Source organism: Maniola jurtina, chromosome 3 (assembly GCF_905333055.1).
Source record: "Maniola jurtina chromosome 3, ilManJurt1.1, whole genome shotgun sequence".
NCBI lineage: Eukaryota > Metazoa > Arthropoda > Insecta > Lepidoptera > Nymphalidae > Maniola > Maniola jurtina.
In genome coordinates this window covers 6,195,791-6,223,534 of record NC_060031.1, presented here as the reverse complement: position 1 = coordinate 6,223,534, position 27,744 = coordinate 6,195,791, and the positions used below count along the sequence as shown (strand labels likewise).

General features: G+C 35.4%; 2 protein-coding genes across 7 annotated transcripts in view; both read right to left on the bottom strand.

The window, feature by feature from the left end:
* Positions 1–11,165, bottom strand: part of LOC123879607 — a 48,841-nt gene extending 37,676 nt beyond the window's left edge. For both annotated transcript variants that reach the window (XM_045927401.1, XM_045927409.1), the window contains exon 1: positions 10,961–11,165. In XM_045927401.1, the coding sequence (XP_045783357.1) occupies positions 10,961–11,017 (57 nt within the window). In that variant the 5' untranslated portion in view covers positions 11,018–11,165. The remainder of the gene's footprint in view (positions 1–10,960) is intronic.
* An 11,993-nt stretch (positions 11,166–23,158) lies between these two features.
* LOC123880921 (isocitrate dehydrogenase [NADP] cytoplasmic) lies at positions 23,159–27,417 on the bottom strand. Of its 5 annotated transcripts, none has more exons than XM_045929328.1 (2): positions 27,320–27,417; positions 23,159–24,527 (listed from the first exon to the last, which is right to left on the bottom strand). In XM_045929328.1, the coding sequence occupies exon 2, from the start codon at positions 24,520–24,522 to the stop codon at positions 23,296–23,298; it is 1,227 nt and encodes a 408-aa protein (XP_045785284.1). In that variant the 5' UTR covers positions 24,523–24,527; positions 27,320–27,417; the 3' UTR covers positions 23,159–23,295. The 5 variants fall into 5 exon arrangements, with proteins under 5 accessions (XP_045785284.1, XP_045785281.1, XP_045785282.1 ...); XM_045929325.1 differs by having other exon boundaries at positions 27,276–27,336; XM_045929326.1 differs by lacking the exon at positions 27,320–27,417 and adding an exon at positions 27,187–27,211.
* Positions 27,418–27,744: the final 327 nt, after the last annotated feature.

Genomic DNA, 27,744 nt, shown 5'->3' with positions numbered 1-27,744 from the left:
TAGAATGACGATCTTATATGAAGAGGCTATTATTGGGTAGGTAGATAATTACAATTAATACGCCTAATAGGTACCTACGTATCTCAATAATATCACTGATCCGAAATTTCAAAAAGCTTTTCTTCAGAGCAAAATTATGTTTGCAGCAAGTAACTACTAAGGTAAATACCTACATCTAATCAAGTATAGAATTTTCTTATTTTTCTTTCTTATGGTTTCTAAAAAAGACAAATTAGGCAAGTAACGGGCCTTGCTAAGACTGTAGTAAAGTCTGGACTTTAATTCTTATTTAAACCTACTTGTGAACTTACTTACTTATATTTGAAGTAGATATAAAGTTCAATTGGACCCTCAAAATAAGTACAATTTGAAGCAATATCAATTTGTCGACGTAGGTACCTACATAATATAGGTAGGTACTTATTAAGTATTAATTTGCGATGTCAGCATTGGTAGTAACAATTGTGCGTAGCTAAATGAAAGCATGCTCGGCCATAGGGATTATTTGCGAACTTATAGAAATTCGCTACGTATTTCGGACAGTGATTTATAAAGGGGGTGTGCCACCCTCGCAAGGGGCACCGGCCACCGCAATAACAAACATTGATTTCTGAAATCGAAAGAAATTTTGAGTTGTCGTGATTGAATGATGCGAGATAAATGCTCATTCTTTGTCTATAGCGTTCTTATAGGCACGATTTTGCCACTACCAGTCTAGATTCTAGTTAAATCTAGTGTCTTCACTAAAATTATAAAGAGGTCTTCTGAACTAATTATCCGATTCTGAAATTTCTTTCACTGATAGAAAGCTGCATTATCCCCGACTCCCAAGTCCTGAGTCCTGAGAGTCCTGAGTGTCCTGAGTACTTATTTGTGATTGTGATTTTAAATTGTTTATCATGTTTTTAATTGTAAATTGAAAAGAGCAACCGCCGAGTTTCTGCTGGTTCTTCTCGGTAGGAACGGCATTCCGAACCAGTGGTAAATTATTTGACGATTCAAAAGCACTTGTAAAAGTTTATTTGAATAAAAATCTATTCTATTCTATTCTATTCTATTCTATTCTATCTAATGCGGACGACATCGCGGGCAGCCACTAGTTATATGATAAAGTTCCATTCCATCTACCTACTCTACAAACCGATAAATGGATTTTGATGCAAAATTGTAGAGATTACGTTTACGAAAAATAAAATGTGCAGTGACGAACAGCCTCTACAAAAAAATAATTAAATACTTAATGATCAATACAAAAGAATATATCTACAATTTGTTTAACAAAAGCTTTCTTTGATTTCCAACGTTAGTAGTGAATAGTAATATAGGTACAATATAGAAATCGTTGTAAAAATTAGCTATTTACGAGTATGTAACACCTTATTAGCCTGCTATTAATACACTGTTTCCAAAAACAATTATTTCCAACAATTTCTCTTTTATGTTAATAACACTTTCCTTATCCACGAAATTTATAATCCACATTATTTATACCCTAGAATAAAACCTACCTACTTATATGTAATAACAGCCATGTGTAAGAAAACAACACTTTCCGTTATAATATGCTTTTATTCTTGTTCGCTGATGGTTTTGCCTGGGAAATAAGTAAGTAACCTGTGTTAAGGGGATTGAGACGGATCTGCCCGCGAAAATCAAATTTAATTTGGTTTTTCGCAATTTGTAAACTATTACGACATTTTAATTGCGCCGATGACAGTATCATCCTCACAGGTTTATATAAAATCTTTACTTGAAAGGGTCCAGTTTAAGAAATTAGCTCTAATATCGACTAATTTACAAATTAGTAACCTACGAGTATACGAGTATAAACCTCACAGGTTTGTAAACCTTTTAAATAAACCTCACCTGTGAGGATGATACTGCCATTTGAATTTAGCGGGCAGACCCGTCGCATCCACCATAAGAGGAGTCTTCATTCGAGCGCTTGCAAGTGCTTCCCATACATTTTTACTTCTTATTTTATATCAGACTCGCACTTGGCCGGTTTTTTATTCAATGACGGCTATCCTGATTAGACTTTTCAATTTATCCGGGTAAGTAGGCCGTAAGTCAGATGTTAGTAGATAACACGATTGTATTGATCGTTAAAAATTTTTTGTGACCTGTCTTGTTTTAATGGTATGCTGACACCGCCTGTCACTTCTCTAATTGAATTAAACGCCCGCGATAGCAAAAAATAATCGATGTACCAATTAACATCGGCAAATATTGTGCTATTAATTTTATTTATATATCTCTACAATAGATCAAATCATGACAAGAACAAGTAGGGCGACAAGTGAAGAGATTCAACAAAATTAATTGATGAGATCCAACAAGTTTTCTAGGCGAACGCGAACCGTTAGAGTTAAAAGCTTTTCTTAATAAAACGTTTAGTCCCTTAATTATCAGTAAATAATTCACTGTCACATGTTGGCGGCTGATCTTAGGTTTTTCGAAACACCTTTCTTCTTTTTTTTGCGAGGTTATAAGGCCAAGACGTGTTCACTAGCAATAAAACTTGCTGCTGATAATTTCCAATGAAAAAATTTCTCGAAGTCGAATATTTACACAGCAGAAGTGACTTGCCAGAGCTGAACCTAAGTTTTATTGCTAGTGGACGCTTGGCATAAGAATGGCTAGAATAGCTTAAACGATCGGTCAAGTGTGAGTCAGACTCGCAAACGAAACCACTCGCTTGTACCTACCATCGTAAAAAAATAAAACTTTTTAATTTTTCTTAATATTCATAGCGGCCATTTTGAAATTTTTATTATTTGTTGTTATAGCGGCAAATTAGAAATACACATTCTGTGAAAATTTAACTCTCTACTTATTACGGAATGCAGCTCGCTGACAGACAGAGGACGGACGAACGGACGGACGGACAGCAGAGTCCTAGTAATAGAGTCCCGTGTGCACCCTACGGATACGAAACCCTGAAAATGGTATCAGCAACTAACTCACTTAGGGCATGCGCAGACGTGTGTTGACAAAAGTCCCTCATCTTTACTACGGCGTATCTACCGTACCTATTTACCACTCATGTGGTACTTAGGTACTAGAGGATGCCCGCGACTTCGTCCGCGTGGATTTAGATTTTTAAAGATCCCGTGAGAATTGTTTGATTTTCCGGGAACAAAAAGTTGCCTTTGTAAATTACAGGGACGCAAGCTACCTCGGTACCATACAAATCGGTTAAGCGGATGGGTTTTTGTTTTGGGAATCTCGTGGGAGCTCTTTGATTTTCTGGGATAAAAAGTAGCCTATATCCGTCCCCGGGATATTAAGCTATTCCTGTACCAAATTTCGTCAGAATCGGTTAAACTGTTGGGCCGTAAAAAAGTAGCAGACAGACAGACAGACACACTTACGCATTTATAATATTAGTATGGAAGTATGGATTAGTCCATCGTGAGCATTATGCGATGCAACTCTTAGTGACCCATTTTTGTCCTGCGCAGACAAAATCCCTCGTCTGCGTAGGCCGTTACTAGTGGACGATAAAATTATGGCTTAGAGTCCAGTTACAACTTTTTGTTAGGAATGCCTTTCAACCCACGTACGGTACGTCTTTTCTATCTAATTACTACTCGTAGGTTATTGAATTAAGAGTGACTTATTTAGGACTAAGTACTAATGGATTTGATATCACGCCCGTAGTCGCCAATAGGTAATCTAACTAATAGCATAGAACTAACTTATAGCATACATACTCTAATTTATAGCATAGAAGTTGTATGTGGGCCTGGAAGTTCACAGGTCGTAAATATTCTATAGCTAGGGTACATGGTCGCACAACCTTACTTACCATCATAGACATTGGAACGCATGCAACGGTACTATGACCAGTCAATTCACCAGCACGCCAATACCAGATTTAATGCCTCTTAAACCACAGGTACAACAGGCCATAAAGGTGCCTAGATTAACTGCATCCAATAAAAGCAAAGGACGTTTGTAATAAATTATGGTGTTCACACCTTATTAGGAAAGCGGTGGTTTTGTAATCAATAGGTATTTAGGTACTAGTGACTACAACTAAGTAATAATAGATACATAATATTATTATGAATATAGATTTAGGTTATTTGGCGCGCATGTTAGGTTTGAAAAGGCAAACAGGGTCACGTAAGAAACGGTATATACCTATCTACTAATAGGCGTTTAGATAGGTACTTGATTCATCATCGGACGAATAAGGTAATTGCCGGCCTAAAATCATTTATCACGTGAATAATTAATGTATGACATAGTTTATATCCTGAAAAACGACAGGCATCGTTCGGGATAGTGATAATGATAAATAATAAATGATAATGATATGAAAGAAAGCCGTTTATTGGGCGCCTACGCAGTGGCATGCACAAGCCATAAAGCTAGGGTAGGCATTAGTTAGGTTGCCTATTTATTTATTGTAATATAATTTATATATATTATATTTAGCAAAATAATTTTTAACTGTTTCTTGCTAAACATGAACTTCCGCAAAGTAACGCCTGATTCTATCCAATAATTAAAATGTGTTTCTATTTTCAAAGTAAGATAACTATACCAAGTGGAGTATCATATGAAAGGGCTTTACCTGTACATTCTAAAATAGACTTTTATTTATTATACTAGTTATTGATTTATCGTGCAAAATGTCGGAAAAAATACCCGAGTACGGAACCCTGGGTGCACTTGGCTGGTTTTTTCAAGTAAGGTAAGTTTTATTTTAATATGGCGTAGAACCCACACAGCGCAATGCCCTCTGCTAGAGTCACGTAAATGAGGAAAAATGTTTTTTTGGACACCGACACAGCGTGACTTCTTTATAGTCTACATAGGTAGAATATAAAAGTGTGATTGAGTATGCGATACAGTCCAACTAACAGTGGTTTATTGGGTCAGTAGGAGACACGCATATCACTTCATATATTTTTTGTTTTGATTAGTAGGCACAGCGTGGATAACTTAAGGCAATTTAAATAGTTCATCACGTCTTTTAACAAACGAATCGATAGAACACAGCTGCTTAAAAATAAGGGTGAGTACAAACTGTACTACCTATTTCGCAAATCATTTTTGATATTGGTACGAAATTCATACTTCCTGCATACGTAATAATAAAAGCGAAAGAGTGTCTATCTGCAAGCTTTTCACGGTCTTTCCATCGAAAGTTGTTACAGAGTTAGCTTGCATCCTGGGGAAGGGTGTTATAGGGCTCGATAAAGTATGAACACACAAAAATATCAACCGCTTGTAAGACTGATCTCAAGTCTGAAGACCAGACATTTAAATATCAAGGGCAGCTGGCAAAGTCTGAGGTTATGTGCTTGTCCTAAGTGCCACTTAAATCAGGTAGGTGAAATAACAGTTGCGGTTAATTCGAACCAAAGCAAAGGCGTGACGATAACATTCAGCTATTATGTTTTGATGAAATTCGCCTTATGAAGTGCAAATTTTCATTTTTATTTTTCAAAGCTAAATTGAACCGACATTTAAAAGTTCGTTGTGCTCAATTAGATCTCTATTAAATGAACAAATTGGTGTTTGAACTATAAACGGATTGTTTGACTAACACATATTATAGAGTCAGTGCCGTTAGGTAGGTATCTAGAAGAATATTCTTGATTAGCTTGATTATGATTGCTCATCTATGATTCTTGATCAATTAAAAAAGATCGACTTATGATCGATTAAGCACTATTAAGATAGACCTACCGCGAACCGCCTCCGTGTTTCGGTAATAGTTATCTATAAGTTCTTACTATGAAAAGGCAACTTAAATTCAATGAATTTCAGCCTACCAAAAATAATGTGATAGTAGGTACCATCAGGACTAATATTATTATTATCAGATAGGTAAGTCCTGGGGTCGTGGTCATGCGCCTACTATAGGTAACAAATTAACTACATTATTATATTACCAACCTTCTCGCTCAAAGACAATTCAGTTAGTTTATATTTTTCTATCTCATTAATAAGTTTTAGAAAATAATATATCTTTTCAATTCAAATTTCTTTCGTGCACCATAAAGATGTGTATTTTGCAAGCTAAATCTTCAAAAGGTAAATAAGTCCAAGATCTTTTGATCTTGAATACGGATAATGTATAACATAACATAATAGCATTCATAACAAGTGTAAATTAAAAATTTATAACACCCCCGACGATCCAAATATCTGAGTTTTCCAAAACATCATTTTCAAATAAATAATTATGTATTTAGGCAACGTCCATCTTGACAGCTTGACATTTGTCTATTGACATAATATTATGAACCTAACGGTTATCTAACCTTCTTTTCTACAAGAAAACTAGAAAAGAGCTGATAACTCTTAAACGGCTGAACCAATTTTTTTAGATTATAGCTAAGAACACTCTCGATCAAGCCACCTTTCAAACAAAAAAAAACTAAATTAAAATCGGTTCATTCGTTTAGGCGCTACGATGCCACAGACAGATACACAGATACACAGATACACAGATACACAGACACACAGATACACACGTCAAACTTATAACACCCCTCTTTTTGGGTCGGGGGTTAAAAAATAGAATAATCATCCAAAAGTATACTCGTACAAGTGATGTTAGGCATCACTTAGTACAAGTTGATATATTTTTGCGAGGTGAAGCTTTTATTTCCAAAAATGGTTTAAAGATGAGTATCGTGCGAGTCACGATTGTAGCTACATAACGCAGTTAACTTTCACGTTTATTAATTTTTTAACAACCTTTTTGATAGCATTTTAGCCCAGATACCTTTGAAAAAAGTTTTGGCAAGCCATCCTTTACAGGCAAAAAACAACCATTTGGTCTACGGCCGTCTTTGATCGATATAATCTGGCTACAAATTGTATTAAAAAGTAGGACAAGCTCCGATTCTTTTTAAACGTTTTTGCAATCGCATCTTAGATATTGACGTGTCTGTTGACTGGTTCTGTAGGTTCTGTTACTATGTGAGACATCTCTCCCATATTGCAAACAATATTATAGACTCTGCCGTTATCGAATTGAACCGTAATTGGTTAACGCATAAAAAAGCAATTTGCTTTGGGAAAAAGGTGTGTAGGTAGGTACCTACCGTCCTATTCTGTTATGCAACATAATTGGATTGGTTCATTGACACGAAGTCAAAAATGTTTGTTTGACCTAACTTTACTACATAGATTAAACAAGGTAATTTTTTAAAAATTAGAACAGACATTTTTTAACACCTCAAAATTAAATGATTGTACCTAAGTCAAGCTGCAATTTTATAAAATTAAAAACAAGTGTAAATTAAAAATTTATAACACCCCCGACATAACATTCCGCGCCTACGATCCAAAGTATCTGAGTTTTCCAAAACATCATTTTCAAATAAATATTATGTATCTAGGCAACGTCCATCTTGACAGCTTGACATTTGTCTATTGACATAATATTATGAACCTAACGGTTATGTAACCTTCTTTGATACAAGAAAACTAGAAAAGAGCTGATAACTCTTAAACGGCTGCACCAATTTTTTTGGATTATAGCTAAGAACACTCTCGATCAAGCCACCTTTCAAACAAAAAAAAATTTATTAAAATCGGTTCATTCGTTTAGGCGCTACGATGCCACAGACAGATACACAGATACACAGACACACAGATACACAGATACACAGATACACAGACACACAGATACACAGATACACAGATACACACGTCAAACTTATAACACCCCTCTTTTTGGGTCGGGGGTTAAAAAGCGATGTTGCGGTTTTGTGAATGGGATTGGTTATGCAAATGCTTAAAAAAATAATGCTTACTAAAAACTACATTATTATCAATTGGTCGCGTACTAATATCACTATACAGGATTTGAAATGAATTTCGGATTTTTCCTCATACCTACTTGTACGACCTACTCTGCCACAACCCACTAGACCTCTCTTCGTGTCAAATTGCAAAATTGTAATTTATCGAGGCGAATTAGGGCTAACAGAAACTTTTCCATTTTAAGGTATGGGGCCCTATAACTTAAAGAAAAAAGTACTAAGGGCCATTCATCTGTTCAGTTCATCTTATAAGAAAAAATACTAAAATTTATTTAGTACCTGTGTGTCATTGTTATTGAGCCCTAAGAATGTTTTTATCACTTAAAAAATAAAACAAACAAGCTATGTGGTCTTTCTTATTTGAACCACGTCGCTTATTGTTAGAACACGAGCTGAAAACACGCGCCCATTCAAATAAAAGCTTATTAGCTTTAGTAATGGACGTTTCTCGGTAGAGATGCATCGGAAAGAAATCTTGCGTGTAAAATAATCACAAGGCTCAATGGCGAAAATAATACAGCGCTACACCTCCACACTCACAGACCACAACAATGTTACTTATTATTACCAGAACTCTACCTTACATACTAATACCGTACTAAAAGTGCAACACGCAACTATAAACATACCGTCTAGTAATTAATTTTTTTATAAATTAATGGTGCCGGTGGCCGGTCGTGCTTTGATAAAGCGACTATAAATACTTATCACTCATTAGGAATAAAGTCATCATCTTGATCAACCCATCGCCGCGCGGCTCACTACGGAGAACGGGTCTCCTCTCAGAATGAAAAAGGTTTTGACCTAATCTACCACGCTGACTGATTGGCTGACTTCACACATATTTGAGAACATTATGGAGAACTCTCGGCATGCAGGTTTCCTCACGATGTTTTCCTTCACCATTAAAGCAAGTGATATTTAATTGCTTAAATTAAAACGCACATAACTACGAAAAGTCAGAGGTGCGTGCCGGGGATAGAACCTCCGAACTCTCGATATCTATCTATCACAGCATTAAGATCAAACTTTTTTTTAACCCCTGACCCAAAAAGAGGGGTGTATAAGTTTGACGTGTGTACCTGTGTCTGTGTATCTGTCTGTGGCATCGTAGCTTCTAAACTAATGAACCGATTTTAATTTAGTTTTTTTTTTTGTTTGAAAGGTGGCTTGATCGAAAGTGTTCTTAGCTATAAACCAAGAAAATCGGTTCAGCCATTTGAAAGTTATCAGCTCTTTTCTAGTTACTGTAACCTTCACTTGTCGGGGGTGTGATAAATTTTTAATTTACACTTGTTACTTATTATATTACTTTTAGTTAGGTATGTTATATCTACATTATGTGAAAATAATAATAGAAGATTGAATCTTTACATAATAATATTAAGGACCTACGTATACAGAGAGATTTCTTCGAGGTAGGTAGGTACAGCAATATCTTTGTCTTCAGGAAGCAAGCTCCTATCTAAATCTTTTAGATCGGTTCTGTCATCTGTGGTTGAGCCGTAAAAAGATAGCGGTAGAATCAATTTCCATAGACAGTATAGGTAGGCATCTACGCAGAAATATATGAATACTTATCTCAAAGTTTACAAAAAAGGGAATTCAAAGAAACTATACAGATGAGAGATCTAATGGAGATGGTTTCATAGCATCAAAGAGCGAAGCAATAAAAACAGATCGCGTAGGTAATTGAGCACCCTCCCGACATTCCCTGATTGCACGCTTGTTTCCCACGCCTTGGATCATCCTGGCTTCTTATGTAACTTAATCGAAATTCCGTAAAGAAGGAAAGCATGTCTATAAGCCGATCGATAATAACATAGGTGACACAATTACTTAGCGGTCTCGTGATGTTTTTGGGACCTTGATAAAATTTGGGACCTTACAGATGTAAGAAGATCAAGTAGGTAGGTACCTACCAAATGATATTGGAAGATGATATTCAACATACTCTAGTTATTTTTTATCCGTAAAATTCACAATTACCTATGCATCATCTGATTCAAGACTAAATTTACCTACGCGCAAGGAGTTTAACCGAGCCGTATAAGTACTTTGTCCCGCACTAAACTGACCCTCGTCCCTGCTTCACCGGTTAAGTAGCTTACCTACTAAGCATTTAAGTAATAAGTATGCTTTTAAAACACCATAGAGTAAGGGAACGACGAAAAACTTGGCTATAAAATGGAACTATATACTTACCTAATATTAGTTCCATATAGCCAAGTTTTAATATTATACACGCTTATTTAGGAGTATTCTACAATCTTCATAAGTAATTGATTATATTATATTTTGTAAGAAATACGAGAGACAAAAGGGAAATGTCACTGACATTTCCCTGAGAGCAAACCACATAAGTACAAGGGCTTATATAAGGACCCTTAATGTAACATTTGGAGCAACATCTTAAGCTCGCGCCGTACTCGAGGATTGTTCCTGTAATCTTACGGTTATGAGTAGGAATCATGTGAAGCAGAGCTAGTAATTGGGTGCACCCGAGCGGCGCTTGTAATTGATACGGCAGACTAGCGGTTCTTCAGCTTTATCGATACATACCTCTACTTGTACCTATTTGCGCCCTTTGATTGTATGGCTGCGATCTTTAGGTTGTCGGGTAAGAGATGCTGCAATCGGACTGATGCTTTTGGGAGAAAAGCAATTGAACTATGTTGCAATAGATAAAATACAGTTAGAAGATGTTGAGTTTCAATGTCCAAAAATTGATGTATTGACTTGTAAAACTATTATACAAGCGGTATTAAACATGTCTATGGTTTATTAATCCGTTTTGGTAGGCATGCCAGGTGCTTAATTGGTTAAACGCTTTTACAACTGGCACGTTATTTTGTGATTGTTTTAAAACTTGACTAGTATTACCAGTCTTGCCTACTGGTTTTATAGTTCTTAGGTAATAGTTATAGTAGCTACGTCGTGAGACTTGTAAGAATTAAAATAATTTTGAGCATTAATGAGGCTTATTATTTAACTTTGTTAAGATTTTCGAAGAGTTATTTGGTTTCGAAGAGTGTGGTTAAATTATAAATTTAGGTAGAGGTAGATACTTCATTATTTTAAATTAAGTAAAATATACTAAAAATATAGGTACTTACTTAAGTAAATAATATAGTTATTCGTAGTGTTGAGAATGCAATGCTTACCAAAATATTTACAACGGCGAGCCATTGACAAAGTGTAGGGGAACCGAGTTTATGCATCGTTCACGATAAACACTTAAGATTCAATTTAATGGTTTTGTGTTACGATTGTACGTCGCGATTCCCGCCAAAGATGTGGGAGTAAGTCGTACACAAGTGTGTTATGCCGGTTTGCCCGCTAAACTGAAAGAGTAAGCACCGTGAGAGCTTCGCGAACGGTCTCTGAATAGCCCACTCTACGGAGGGAGAAATGGCGGGAGGGACGTTCTTGTAGGGGAAACCGCGTCAACCGCCTCCGGTAATTCACTAAGAAAAGTTATTTTTTTGATTGCTTCGAAGGGAGCTCAGAAAATAAAATCGAAGACCTTTTGCGGTAGGCAACTGGTAAACCGTACTCTTCGTATCGCTAGGTTCCTAAACATAATATACTTCTTACGACGAAACAAAGCTTCCAAGTTACAAAAAGCTTGCCGAAAAGAAAAAAAGGATTTAAAAAATAGGTAAGCAGTAGGTAGGTACTACTTATCTATGAATATGTCTGTAAAAGTTCCTTTTGTAGGGTGCTTCCCACTTACTTACCTACTAAATACTTTCAGATACGTATGCACATAATTATTAGATAGATAGACCTAATATCAGTTATAGCGCCTTCGATCGGCTTCGAGGCCTCGTAATGTTTTATGTGAGTACTTACTGTAAGCTTGGCCCATCTTAATTATCTATAAACGTATAGAAGTTACTGATTAGATAGTTGGCGCCACTCAAATCATAACAAATCATAACATCATATTAGAAGGCGTCATTGATTGGCTGAAGTTGTTCAACATCTGATCGATAAACGTACTGTATATAAAATTCTTATAGTTTTTAGTTGATGAATTGTAGCATAATAAAGGATAATATTTGTAATCAATATATAAGATGAAAACATCTTTATTACTTAGATGATTTGTTAAACGAGCTTGATGATTTGTATATTAGTCACTAAGTTTATTCATTGTACAATTTGGATTGGCCGATAACGATAAGATAAAAAGGGGAGTGGCTAATAAACGTGGAGAGGTTACCTGTAAGAGTGGTTTTAAAACGACGACATTCGGAAATATACTAACGTAAGAGGAACAACATTTATTTGACACAAATGTAAAAGTTAATAAATTTAAATATGAAATAAAAGTATAATAATTTATCATAAAGATTGTGTTTGTGATTTCGTCAGACCTTACCCAAAAGGTCAGAAGAGGGACATCAAGAAAATATAATATTTTCTTGTCACGCTCACGACTCAGAGAAACAAGTGGAAATATACAGAGGAACGAGAAAGAAGTGGAGGTCTAGTAGACCACAGACATTTTGGAGCACAAGGCCAATATTTGGGCCTCAATATATCAAAGTACCTAGTCATGGCATCAAAGGATTTCTGGATAAACGGGTAGGATCTTTCCATGATTTTATTTTTATTGATAGCTATTAATGGTAATTTTTTTTTTTATTTTTATTTGTGTGGGTTTTCGTTTTGTTTGTTCTACATTTAGTTATCATTTTGTTAAAAAGCTTTGCTCCGAGTTGGAATGGAAATTATATAACGTTATGATACCTAGAATTACCCACATGTTTATAATTCATCTTGTATATTGGTTATACAAATGCGATCGACCTTCAAATTGTGGTTTAAATAACATTGAGGTATTTAGAAGGCTTATTTTACAATGAAAAATGAAAAATGTTTATTTACAAAATACAGTCTTGTACAATTTTCCTGTGTCTGGTGGTACCCGCACTAGGTTATCCTGTATCGTGGGTACAATGGAATAGATAGTGAACATAGTGTTAAACAATATAAAAAGTGTGGTTTACTTAATGATGGGCGTTATTGTTACTTTTAAATAGTTTTCAGGATGTATCTACTATGTCCTGCCGGGGTTTTATTTCTCATTAAATGATTTCACAGGTGAATATCTCACGGAACGTGGTATTTCAATCTTCACACTTGTAATCGTGTGCCGAATTAGTTTGGTTAAGAGTTACGATAGGGATTTATTTTCACATACCTAGTGGTTTTGTTTTACGGAAGGTGAATTTCTGGATTTAGGTTCAATCGTTTGCTGCATTCATTGTATAGATAGATGTTTTCCTTTTTCTAGCACACAGTGACGCGATATTATCACACAGCACTCATTGGGCATCTTGAATGTTGTTTTGTGAAATTATTATTTTTTGTAAACCGCTTTGGGATAAGGTAGAAAAAGTTACATGAAATAGCTTTTCGTTTTACGCCTGCCAGTGAAATAATCCGCCTCTACTTGTAATGGTTACTGAGTGATTGGGGATATAAAATGTTAATTGATGAAAATGAAGGTGATCCGTTGTAATAAAGTAATAGTGACCAGGGTTAATAAATTGAGCATTTTGAGAAATATAAATCCTAAAATGGGTGTAAAAGTAGGTTTATCTTATCTGGTTATTCTTTAACTAAATTTAAAATTATGGTAGGTAGGTAGTCAGATAGTTTTAAATACGGGGTGCATAAATAAGTGTTTTTTTTTTACAAAAGTGAGGAGAAATGTTTTCATTTATCTATTTTTACCACTTGAAACGCGTAATGTTTGAGTTTCAAACATAACTTTGCTGATAACAGCTCACCATGAACAACCCATGGCCGGCCCACTACTGAGCAACAAGTGTCTCCTCACAGAATGAGAAGGGTTTAGGCCGTAGTCTACCACGCTAGATAACAGCTAATTTACTTTTAATACTGGCACAATAATTTGAGTACTACGAGTAGTAGGTAGGTATAGTATATGGGCAGCGGGGTTTTTTTTTTAACCTGTATTCACGCAATTAACTGTGTACTGCCGCATTTAAATGCAATATGATTTTGTTTTTATTGGAATAACATCGCTTGGCGGGTTAAATTCCTGGCAAATGTTCTATTAAAATTAGAGTAAGTTTTTTTTTAATGGTAATATACCTACAGTACTGCCCTTAGGGCAGGGCGCGATAATAAGTACCTACTACCAAAATACTATTTTCTTTGTTGTACGCAAGAAATTTTAGGCAAATATCTTTGCACTACGCTCGCGTTTGTGGCATGACATTATCCCAGAAATATATTTTAAAAAAAATTCACGCTCGCTTGACTCGCTTCGCGATAGTTCAGTTTCGATATGCATTTAGTTAACAAAACTCTCAGGAAACCACGTTTGTTGTGCTCTCGAAATTGATCAGTCTATTTGATAAAATCGAAATGCGGTGCCTTATAAATTTCGCTTAGGAGCGCCGGTAGTATCTCATGATAATAATATGAATATTGATCATAATTTTTTTTTAGGATGATTAAGCATTGAAGGGTTTTCGGCTGGTCTGGCATTTCGCCTGATTTTATGTTTTTGCTTATTTAGCGCGTTCAGGAAAGCTTTGACAACGTTTTATAACATGAGTATATATTTTTTTTTGTTTTAGTTACCCAAACAGAAAAAAAAAAAAAACATTAAAGATGTGGGACCGAGGGATAAATCTAGTTTGATTTTTGGTTGGATTATGAAGTTGTAGTTAGGGTATTTAAAATAGAAAGATTTCAATTGTAGGAAATGATGTAAAACATGTTGAGGATAAGTTGTGTAATAAAGTCGATAATTCACTTGTTGGATGTCACGCGATCTATTGCGAGGAGGAATCTTTTTCTTGTCTCTGTTTTTATAAATACGGTGTTCTGACGGGTTTTTATTTACGTCTCGGATTATTGAATACTTTCGGTGTTTGATTGGACGGTTAGAGGTTGCAAAAGCAATCGCCCTCTAATTAAATCATTTATTTAGGCATTAGTTCAATTTGGATTAAATCTCGCGAAAAGCCACGGTGGCTGTCTCTCGCGCGTCTTGGAAAGACATTCCTAATGCCTGTTTTTCTGAGGGAGGGATGCATTATCAAGTGAGATGAGCTGCAATGTTTGCGGCTGATTATTTTGGAAAATTTGCAATCGTGGCAAGTGGAGTAAAGTTTGACTAAACGATTTAATGAACTAAGTATATAATGGATTTGGTGAATGGTTATGTTATATAACATTTTGATAAATGGATGAATTTGAAGAGTGTATGTATGTGGTTGATGCACATTTGTTTCATATTTTTACTTAAGTTATAAAGTATTACATTTGGTGAGTAGTTATTTATATTTGGTAGGGTAGGTTTGATAAACAGGTAGTTATCTTGATTAATAAGTGAGTTATCATTTTATAAATGCGTACTTTAATGTTTGATGGACTGGTATACTTGATAAATGTGCATATTTTCATACTTCAAAGACAAGTTGTACCTATTAGTTTCTTCAAGCTTTTAGTTGCTGATAATTATATTAACATTCTTTAGAGCGCATGTCCTATGGACGAAATCGTTTATACATACTTTCACTGTTTGAAATGTTACAATCATAAAGATATAGTTATGACTAGAGGAGGTCATAGCTTGTTGCCGCTCTTGTACATCCATGTGTCGACTAGGTATTGTTATCTCAGTATATTTCAGGGAACCTCCGTTCGGGTGAAAGCGATAGCTGTTGGATAAATGCTTGTTGGGTTATCAGAAGACCGTGTAGTCTTCGATGAGGTTACTTGTAAATATTATAGCGAAATAGTAAGTTTAAAAATAGAATGAGGCTAAACTAAAAAAATGAGACAAAGATAAAAATAATAACTTAAAGCATTGAAACAGCATAAAGTGAAATAGTAACTTACAAACTATACATACATATTTACGAATTATGTAGATAGATATAGTATTACTGGATTACGTATATCAAATAAGAATACTGTCAGCTCATGTTTTGTTTTCGGCGTGGTAATTTTACGCTTAAAACTCATAAGAGATATCATGAGGTTCGCTTTCTGTAAAAGTTATTAGCTTTAACAGTTAATTGATTTATTACATTATTTATTTATTATACACTCAACAAGTAAAAGTATTTTGTTTTGACAAAATCCAAAGAAGTACCTATTGGATTAATAAGGCAAGGTACGAAGCATTGGCTGGATTTTACAACATTTAAAGTTTCCTGTTCATTTTTATCATTGAGTTAATTTGAGGCGGAAGGATCCTCTTGAAAATTTTTAAGATTAAGTTATTAGTAAGAAAGTATATTTTGCTTAGGTTAGTTTAAAATGTACAGCCGGTAATTTAAAAAAAAAATATATATATTTAATTTTACATAATAGGTGAAGCTGGTTGATGCACCAAAAATCGAATTATCATAGGAATTTAATTAAGCTAACATTTTTATTTATTATCAACTTCAAATATACAGTAGCAAACTGATTAGTTGGAATACATGCAGTGATTGGAATATTTAAGTTCCGATAGAAGAATCTATATCGTGGCTTGTTCCTTTATGGACAAGAATATTTTTTTTGACTCGTGGGACCACTTACACAAAATATCAACGTTCGGTTTGGAGGTCTTCCATGGCTATTCCTACAGTTCCATGACGTATTGAAGAGGTTAACACTTTGTCGCTCATCACATCAACCAGCACGGCATTTGGGTATGATGGATGGATGTAGATAGGTACACATTTGATGGGGGGGGGTTTAGTGGTTTGTATCAATAGGAACCAGGGGTTGAATGAGGAAGGCTGAGGACAGTACGTGTGGTGCTTACTAGGGAAGGTTTATGTTCAACAGTGACCTTATGATGATGACGATGTAGATGACGATGATGATGATGATGGACGTACGAGGATGAATCTTTTACGAAACGAATAAAGGGAAATCGAACAGATGCGGGTCATTACGGTTAACATATAAAATAATGTATAAGGTACCTACTTTCTTCTAATCTTTATGATCGATCAGCTTGTGATAGAGATTTTGATGTCGTAGAGAATAGAGATGTATCGAACGGAATATTTATTTCATTTTTTTCCTGCTATTATGTTGATATCGCTTTTCTCTATGAAAAGGAATTAATGATAAACTAATAGGTATCATTCGGCGGCGAGTCGCGACTGTGTCGTTCCCAGGGTCGAATTTGGTAGTTCTGCTTATGTTACTCGAAACGACAAAGTACGCCATATGGTGCATATTATGGCTAAAATAAAATATATAAGTATCATGTGAAATTATAAATCAAAGATTCTTTTTGCATGTAGATATTATATGGTTAAGAGGCACAAGTGACGCAACTACTGTACCCTGGCGTTTGTTTAACATTGTCCATTAGTACTTCAGAATGTGGATTTTGCTAGAAAAAAAAACAATAGGTAATTGTAAGAAATATGGGAAGCGTAATCTGCATTAAAAGAAAAAGTTTGAATTGGAAGCAACCAGGCATAGGATTTTCATACATCCGTAATCACGTTCCTTTCAACTCTCTATCTATCACGGTTCACGATACGCCGTTCGCGGTTCGGGCCGTGACGCACGTGCAGACGGACAGACGGACGGAGAGCAGAGGTTTAGAAAATAGGGTCTCGTAGGCACCCTTCGAGGGGTACGGAACTGGAGAAAACTAAATTATAATAATGATAATAGGTTTTCTAGGTTACCAAGTAAAATTACTTCTCTTAGGTCGGATTGTATTATGATGGATGCTTATGAAACAAAATTAAATGAACGGTCTACTCAAAGTGTTTTATGTTTGCAGGATCCAAGGATGTTGGAAATGAACAAATGAGGGAAAGGATGACCCAAAACTAGGTATGGGTCAGGGACACAAAGTCCCAAGGAAGGAAAGGATGGAAAAGCCCCGAGGTTACGGGCTATGGACAAAAAGTCCTATAGGAGGAAGGAGGTGGACCCTAGGATAAGGGTCATTAAAAATTTGGATCTGGAGGGAAAAGACCCTAGGATAAGGGTCATTAAAAATTTGGATCTGGAGGGAAATAAGGACAATCATATATGTATCCCGGTAGAAGAGAGACGCGCCAAGGCTCGGAATCCGCGATTTTCCAATAAGAAGGGAAGAAGAAAATATGTGCGTAAAACTATTGCGTTGAAAGTGTATGAAAATGTTTTGTGATTTAAATCGAGAACTGGCGGCGATTAACTTTAAGTTTAGAGAGTTTATTTTATCAAAAGGACAAGAAGTTCACTTACACATATTCATATTAAGAATCGCTCCCGATTCTAAATATAAATATAGAAGAAAACATAATCTTTAAAGGTATGGTGACTATACAATAATATAAAAAGTCAAAACACGTTATATTCGTTAACAAACTATACCTACATCTAGCTAAGATATCTATGGTGTTTGACACTGTTTGATTAAACTTTAAACTTTGTAAAAGATTTTTCCTCCAGTATGAGTTTCGGCAAGTACATTATGTAGTAGAGCTAGGTAGTTTACATACCATAATTAGTCCTAGCTTTATGTAATTGTAGCATAATAGGTATGTTCGTTTTGTGTACCATATTTATGAGATTTAGCTTTAAAGTGATGCGTGTATGTACGGACTTTAATAGTATTTTCCTAACAAATAGACATATTTTGAATTTGTATAATTGACTTATATAATATAGTTCATCAGTTTTCTTATATAATTCTTTAGTGGGAAGGAGAGTCTAGTTGGAACAGAACTTTTAACAATTTATTTTGAGATACTTGAAACCCTTTAAAGTAGTTTTTAGTAATTAGTTTTACATGCTCATCCCCAAATCTCTATTGAGTGTTCCTGTAAAATATTGGCTTGTGAGTTATAATTGATACTTCGGACTTTATGCATGTACCTACCTTCTTTGATTAAATGGAGGCCTCCTTTAGTTGCTACTGGTCTCGCAATTTTTGATATCTTTATGATTTTTGAAAAATTATTTATAAATTTAGAGTGTCTGCATCTTTTTATTTTAATATTAGCTGAAGAGAACAGAAAAATGAATTTTAGATTAAAGGCTAAATTTGAGTGCTACTGTAGACTGGCAGGTAAAGTTGCGAGGGTAAATAGTTTGGAATTGAATTGAGTTTATCTGCTATTTTCTAATTATATCGGATGGAAAGGGTTGCTGCGAGTGCTCTAAAATTAAGTTGCAATCATAATCAATACCAATGTATCAATAAAACTGTATATTCCTTCTAGTTAAGGTTAGCAAGAATATTAATTTAATTAATTACTATCTTAATTTTTTTTGTTTTGTTGAACTAAGTCTTTGTCATTTTGGTTGTGAAGTTTACATGTTACTTAAGTTTTAATTTTTTTTTAAAAGCGATGAGACTCGCTTAAAACAGGATGGCCGAGCTGTAAGCTTGGCCCATCTTAATTATCTATAAACGTATAGAAGTTACTGATTAGATAGTTGGCGCCACTCAAATCATAACAAATCATAACATCATATTAGAAGGCGTCATTGATTGGCTGAAGTTGTTCAACATCTGATCGATAAACGTACTGTATATAAAATTCTTATAGTTTTTAGTTGATGAATTGTAGCATAATAAAGGATAATATTTGTAATCAATATATAAGATGAAAACATCTTTATTACTTAGATGATTTGTTAAACGAGCTTGATGATTTGTATATTAGTCACTAAGTTTATTCATTGTACAATTTGGATTGGCCGATAACGATAAGATAAAAAGGGGAGTGGCTAATAAACGTGGAGAGGTTACCTGTAAGAGTGGTTTTAAAACGACGACATTCGGAAATATACTAACGTAAGAGGAACAACATTTATTTGACACAAATGTAAAAGTTAATAAATTTAAATATGAAATAAAAGTATAATAATTTATCATAAAGATTGTGTTTGTGATTTCGTCAGACCTTACCCAAAATTACGTTGAATAAAATAGCAACTTCGTCTATTGATTTTTGTCGTCAATACCTGAGAAGGATTTACCTACCGTAAATGTACCTAATACTTTGTGATTTCTAGTAAGCATTGGTACTATACGAAATGAAAAAATTTTTTACTTATAGTGGGTACCTGCATATCATCATCTCAACCGATTGCCGACCCACTACTAAGAACGGGTCTTCTCTTTCTTCACTTTTTCAAAATTAAGAATAGAAGAGAAATAGGTACTTTTTAACCCCCGACCCAAAAAGAGGGGTGTTATAAGTTTGACGTGTGTATCTGTCTGTGGCATCATAGCTCCTAAACCAATGAACCGATTTTAATTTAGTTTTTTTTGTTTGAAAGGTGGCTTGATCGAGAGTGTTCCTACTTAGCTATAATCTAAGAAAATCGGTTCAGCCGTTTGTAAGTTATCAGCTCTTTTCTAGTTACTGTAAACCTTCACTTGTCGGGGGTGTTATTAATTTTTAATTTACACTTGTAATTATAAGTAAAGTATTGGCCTACTTTTGAATCGTCAAAAACACTAGCTCGGAATGCCTTTCCTGCCGAGAACTAGCAAGAACAGATTTTCTCACAATATAAAGACACCTATGTGATATTAAATTGCTTAAAACGCATGTAAGTCCTACCTACTTAACTTACTTTCCTAACTGAAAAGATGAGGTGCGTTCGGCGTACCCGGGATTGAACCCCGGACACCTTGAACCGGCCGATATATTTACCATTAGGCTATCATGGCGCTTTTCCGAAATGCTTATAGCTTTGTAACTGATTTAATTAGAGCCTTCATTGCAGAACAGAATATAATAAGTAGGTATATTTTTTCATATAAAAAGTTACAAATGTTTAACTAAGCGATTTAGCGTTCCGGTACGATACCTTGTAGAAACCAAAGGAGTATAGGTTTAATGAAAACTACCATATCCCTTTCAGGTTAGCCCGCTTCCATCTCAGACTGCATCATCAGTGAGACTGCAATCAGGGGCGAACTTGTATCTGAATAATAAAATAGTATTTTAGTAACGCCTGCGAAAAATGAATATCAACAATGACAGACTTTCGATTGCTATGTAATTTACTTCATCACCACAAAATACGTAAAATAGGTATTTCTATTTCGTTAGAGCAGATATTATATTGTATTTAAACGGAACCCAAATAGAACGCTTGTAACTTATATAATTTGTAGACTAGGAAACGCGCGCTGGAGCCGCACGTCATCGGCGCCATGCAGCCATACAGTTGCAATTTGAAGTTTCATAGTTCCTCGTATTGATGGTGGAGCCTGTGGTGTAGCTGTACACTTTTTGCAACCTCTTGCCGTGCATCGCAAAATGAGTATTTTATGCTGTGTGGTATTTTTAGGGTTTTGTACCTCAAAAGGAAATCTAATTGGATCACTTCGTTGTCTGTCTGTTAAGAAATCTATAAAGTACAGACCAAGTATCAAAGTAGTCCAGTTGACCTAAAATCATGTAAGGCAGGTAGCACAAACTAAAGAAAAACTGTGAATTTGTGGTTCCATCAAAAAAATCCGGCCAAGTGCGAGTCAGACTCGCGCACAGAGGATTCCGTACTCGGGTATTTTTTCCAACATTTTGCACGATAAATCAAAAACTATTAAGTATACATAAAAATTAATAAAAATCTTTTTGAGAATGTACATGTAAAGCCGTTTCATATGATACCCCACTTGGTATGGTTATCTTACTTTGAAAATTAAAACACATTTTAATTTATTTTTAAATGATGTAACCACAAATTCGGGGTTTTTAGATTTATTCCTGTACTTGTGCTATAAGACCTACCTAGGTGCCAAATTTCATGATTCTAGGTCAACGGGAAGTACCCTATAGGTTTCGTGACAGACAGACAACAAAGAGAGGATCACTTTGTTGTCTGTCTGTCATGACATAAGGGTTCCGTTTTTCCTTTTGAGGTACGGAACCCTAAAAAAAATAAGTATATTTTGTTCCAGAAATAATTAGTTTACTAAAGCACATCAAGGTGGCGCTGTTCCGCCATTAACTTGCAAATTATACCTAATGGTTTGAGACTCTGTATACACGACAGGTCGAGGTGGCAATCGGGGTATAAGGCGAGGGACGCCACGCATGTCATCGGCGCTAACCCGCATCGGGCGCGGCGGCTGTGCGAGTGTGCGGGGCGTCCCAACCCCGATTGCCATCTTAACCTGTCGCGTAGTATAGGTAGATAGTTGTAAATTGAATTTACAAACCAAATACCTACCTTGATTTATTTACCCAACTACTTTGGAACAAATTCAATGATTAATTTGATTCGCATATTTTACGCAAAACGAGCGTATTTATTTTGAATCTATTATCATGTTGTGACCAGCGACCGTAATTCATGCTTATCACTCAGATAGTTTATATCGCTTACTCTTATTGTGCTATTTGTTGCATAATCTGATAAAATTACCACAATTATGACAAGTAAAAATTCTTTATCCGCATGGGCGTGCCGCTTGTAGGTGTTTTTATGAAAATGATTACGAGGAAACGTACCTACTTACTACGTTTTACACGACCTCCTTGTGGTCTTATTAGTGGGAGGTCCAGGGTTCGATTCCCGGCAAGGCAAATTTGGAATTTTATAATTTCTAAATTGTGGGAGACTTTGGCAGTGGCTAGTACCCTACCGGCAAAGTCATGCCGCCAAGTGTTTTAGCGTCCCGGTACGATGCCGAGTAAAAACCAAAGGGTTAATCGATTTAATATAAAAACTGCCATAACCCTTCCAGGTTAGCCCGCTTCCATTTTAGACTGCATCATCACTTACCACCAGGTGAGATTACAGTCAAGGGGTAACTTGTATCTGAATCCGTACTCAATATTATTGTAAATGAGAAAGGGTGCCTTCTGGCTCTTCACAAATAACCGTTCCGTTAAACCGATTTTGACGAAATTTGGTACAGAGATAGCTTGCATCCCGGGAAGTGCATATGCTAATTTTAACCCGGAAAATCAAAGAATTCCCACGGGATTTTTAAAAACCTTAATCCACGCGGGCAAAGCCGCGGGCATCATCTAGTAAAAAATAAAAAACTCCCTACCCAATTATGGAATGGAAGAATAAAGGAAAAACAGATGTACCTATCATTTTATTTTGAGGAAACATTATGGAACACGGAAGTAATTGTAAATGATATGGCGTCATGTAAGCCGATTGCTTTATTTGGCCAAAGTTTACTTTTTGCTTTAACAGTATTTAACATCTACCATTTTTGTACAGTTAGGGACTAGAGGTAGCTCAGAAAAAAACTACTGACAGTCGATCTTAGATCACACTTATTAGATTCAACGATTTGCCAAACACGCCAAAATATGTCCGGTTAAGTAGTAACCGTATTTCGTAAACGCGGTTTCGTAAAATAAAAGAAGATGGATATTTAAGAATTGATTTATGATCAATAAACAAGAAAATAAATAAATGCGGTAAATTATCCTCAAGCCCGTTAATGTTCACTTAAATAAGTAGATATAAAATGTTACAAATTGCTGAGTTTCCGATTAGGACCTAGTCATTGCCCCAAACTCTTTTTCAAATTCTCAGCTAGTTTGTCCATGAACTCAAATGTTTCATAGTAATCAGACCTCTTAACATTGTTCATGCCCTTGATACAAATAGCAAGATCCTTAGTCATGATACCAGATTCTATGGTATCAATGCATACTTTTTCGAGTGTTTCAGCGAATTTTGTTAGTTCAGAGTTGTTGTCTAACTTAGCACGATGCAGAAGACCTCTCGTCCACGCAAATATAGAGGCGATAGGATTCGTGGAGGTCTCCTTCCCTTGTTGGTAGAAGCGGTAGTGTCTAGTAACAGTTCCATGGGCAGCTTCGGCTTCTACCGTTTTTCCATCAGGGCAAATTAACACTGAAGTCATAAGTCCCAATGATCCGTATCCTTGTGCTACAGAATCAGACTGTACATCTCCGTCGTAATTCTTACAAGCCCAAACAAATCCACCCTCGGACTTCATTGCGTAGGCAACCATATCATCGATAAGGCGGTGCTCATACCAGATGCCTGCAGCTTCGAAACTCGCTTTGTATTCCTTATCGTAAATTTCTTGGAAGATGTCCTTAAAACGACCATCATACTTCTTAAGGATAGTATTCTTTGTGCTCAAGTATAGAGGATACTTTCGATCCAATGCAAACTTGAACGACGAATGTGCAAAGTCTATAATCGACGCATCAGTATTAAACATACCAATTGCAACACCAGCGCCTTTGAAATCATTCACGACATATTTAATGGGTTCACCCGACTTGGGGGTGAATATAAGTTCCAGTTTGCCTTCACCAGGTACTACAAAATCTGTAGCCTTATACTGGTCTGCATGAGCATGACGACCGATGATTATGGGTTTCTCCCATCCCGTAACCAGACGAGGAATATTCTTGCAGATAATAGCTTCCCTGAAAACAGTTCCTCCAAGAATGTTACGAATTGTACCATTCGGACTCTTCCACATCTTCTTTAATTTAAATTCTTCCACCCTCTTTTCATCAGGAGTAATAGTAGCGCACTTTATGCCAACATTATACTTTTTAACAGCATTTGCACAGTCGATTGTTACCTGATCTTCGGTTTTATCACGATTTTCCATACCTAGATCGTAGGTGTGTAACTCAATGTCCAAAAATGGTAAAATAAGTTTATCCTTAATGAGGTCCCAGATGATTCTAGTCATTTCATCGCCAAGGATGTCAACAACTGGACCAGCCTTTATTTTCGACATTTTAACTGTAAATGAAAAAAAAAAAAACGGTTAAAAAGGAGAAAAAGATAAATGTAAATTACCTACAAAGACTGTAATAACTGTGACACTCGTGGATTGTGTTCTTCAATGTCTAGCATAAATGAAATAAACAGTAAAGCATTCTTGAAATGTATGAAGTTCAACATTCAAATAGTTCAAGTGAATAAACAAATTACATAACCTTTGCCCTTCATACAAAAGATGACTTATTAGGAATTTGTTTCATATTAACTAACTGGACTTTAATTGAAAATTTAAAACTATGTAGTTCATTTCTGAACATTAAAATGCACATACAATTTACATAGTTAATTCTTCAATAAAATGTTCATGTTATTTTTATTCCAATACAATAGACCTTACAAGGTATTTCAGTCAGTTGGTATATTAGGCTGGCCGCATATTATAAGAACTCTTCGGTCAGTAAAATTTCTGATGAACGATGGACGACCTTCCGTATACCCCGCATGGTATCGGTTTCATTTCGGCGAATTCCAGATCGCAATTGGCTGCCAATTCTCGCATACTAAAGGTGCCCACGCACTAAAACTGAACTGCAGCTGAACTGCGCGTCGCGGCAGCGCGCCGCAGTCGAGACGCGCGGCAGTGCCGCTCTAGTGCGATATGCTCCATACAAAATGATACAAATAATATTTTGCCGCACTGTGCCGCGGTCTGCAGTGCAGCACAGCGCAGCTCAGGTGCGTGGACACCTTAAAGCTTCCTGAGAGTTTGCGGGGTCTAATATAAAATGTATGGAGCGCGCGCCGTAATCTGATCCGGGTTTTTGAGGTCAGTACTATTCAGTATATATAGTGTACAGAACGAAAGTGTCCTTCGGCGCTCATCAGATAGTTATATTTTTAATTTCTGACTGAAAAATTCTTATAGACAAGTGCATGGATAAATGAGCGAATGCTCGCATTATCCCACTTTGTCAAATTTTCTTTGGATAAAAAGACAGAGTCGGTCTATGTTAATCCAAGGAGAATTTGGCAGAGTGGGGAAAGACAGAAAATTCACTCCTTTGATCTATTTCCATCCCAGTATGCGGCCAGCAGTAAGCTTTGTTATTAGTTTATTACATGGGAATTCAAATTCATAACGATTAAAGTTTCAGATCAAGAGTTTCAGGATGTTAAGTTGAATCATGTAAAACTAGTCTTTGGTTTAAATAAAGAATTTAAAAAAAAGAAGATATTATAATTAGGTAGATATCTATGTTATTGTAAATAATGTTGCTTATATAGAAGCAAACAAGCATAATAGCAAGATTAGGGCCTGCAATCTACATATTTTGTAAACATTCTTTAGTAAAATTTTAATCTTATTTTGTTATATGACGTAATCAGAGCATCAGAGCAATAACCTTCAATATCAACAGAATCTTAAACAAGTTTAGGTAAACAAACATGATGAAATAAAAGCTGTATACACTGTAGTTACATAACAAACCTATTTTTCGTAAACTAACTTAGAAAGGTAAACAAGTCACTTGCTTGGCTCTATGCTGGTGGGCTTGGAATGATGTACAATGCACACCAGCAGAATAGAGCTCAGTATTCTTATTCCTTTCAGTGTTCCTTGTAGAAAAGGATAGCTTTATATTTAGATTTGTCAATTTAGTTTAGAGATTGTATACAACAGGATTAGTACAAATCAATAACTATAGTTACATCAGTGTACTTAAAATCATAGTACAGGCTTAGATAGCATACTATGGCTAACATAAGTTCTTTTTAAATACTTAATAATAATAATTAGCAACAATTTTTGGAAAAATAACATATTGCAAGTCTTTACTATATCTACATATTATTATAATCACTTTCTGCCGTCTGCCCCTCTGTAGCCTAATCTTTTAAACTATACAACAGTTTTTAATGCAGTTTTCAATAGATAGAGTCATCCAAGAGAAAGGTTGCTACATCAATGATCACCATATACATAATTATGAAAAGTCAAACTTAATATTGTGATTTATTTTATTTGTTACCCTGCATTTATATTATGTGTTAGATAGAACTGGTAAAAAGATAAAAATATATTTAAGCACTTAATATTAAAATAATACCTAAACATTATTGTATGGTCTTATGACCATATTAAACTGTATGTACTAGAATGTCAGTCAAACAAACTTAGGAAAATTTGTAAGAATCACAATGTAATGCTTGTACCCACCTATTTATTGAACACTTCTCACAACTAGTTTGTCTAGTAAGTACAAAGTTCAACTTTAATAATTAATGGTGGTATGGTAACTTCAAATGATACAAACATTGTGTACAGGGAAAAATATTGTAACAAATCATTTTAAATTAATAATATTATACTATTTGCATTAATCACTTACCGAGAAAAGTTGCTCGTTATTAGCAAACGGAAATAATTTGGTTAGTAGTATTTGTTACACGTATATAATCAAGATCTCCACAAGCGTGAGACTGCGGTAACATGAAATTTGAAAGTGAATGTAAAATGTGGTGCGTTCGTGAGTCGTGACTTGTGATCTGACTTGACTACCTATGAAGTTTGAACTGTCAGTCTATCTATTCTATATCACCGATATCGTACTTACTTGCGGCTTTCCTGTTTTTTTATATTATTAGGATTATGTGATTTTTCAGTTCACAAAATTACCTCTTTGTGAACCAAATGCCCCTTATTTTTATTCGTAGAAATAAGCTAATACTATGGTTCGCGAATGTAATGTGATGAAAACCACTTACCAGAATAAAACCCGATCAAAAACCAAAATTAAAAAATATCTTACCTAAATTTTACAAAAATATGACAATCAATGACAATGCAACTGGCAGTTGGCAGTTGGCAGTTACCACAGACCAATAACATATATGATTACTGCAGCTGGTGGTCTGTGACTGGCACTGTTTTAACTGGCTTTACGTCTCTGGGTTCTAGTCTCTTTGAGCCTGACTGGTACTTAGGTTCAATGTCACCAACTGTATCCCATAAACCACAGACTGACATAGCTGAGCTTTATTTTGTTCAGAGTAGTTACCTACTTTTAACGATCTAAAATTACAAAAAAAAATATAGAATGTTTTCATTGGACATCGACAAGTTGATAACCTTGGATGAAGGATTATATATACTATCTCTATGTTGATAACTCCTTGAAAATGACCACATACCAATTTTTATGCTAGAGTCAAAGAGAATTTAACTAAGTTTTGT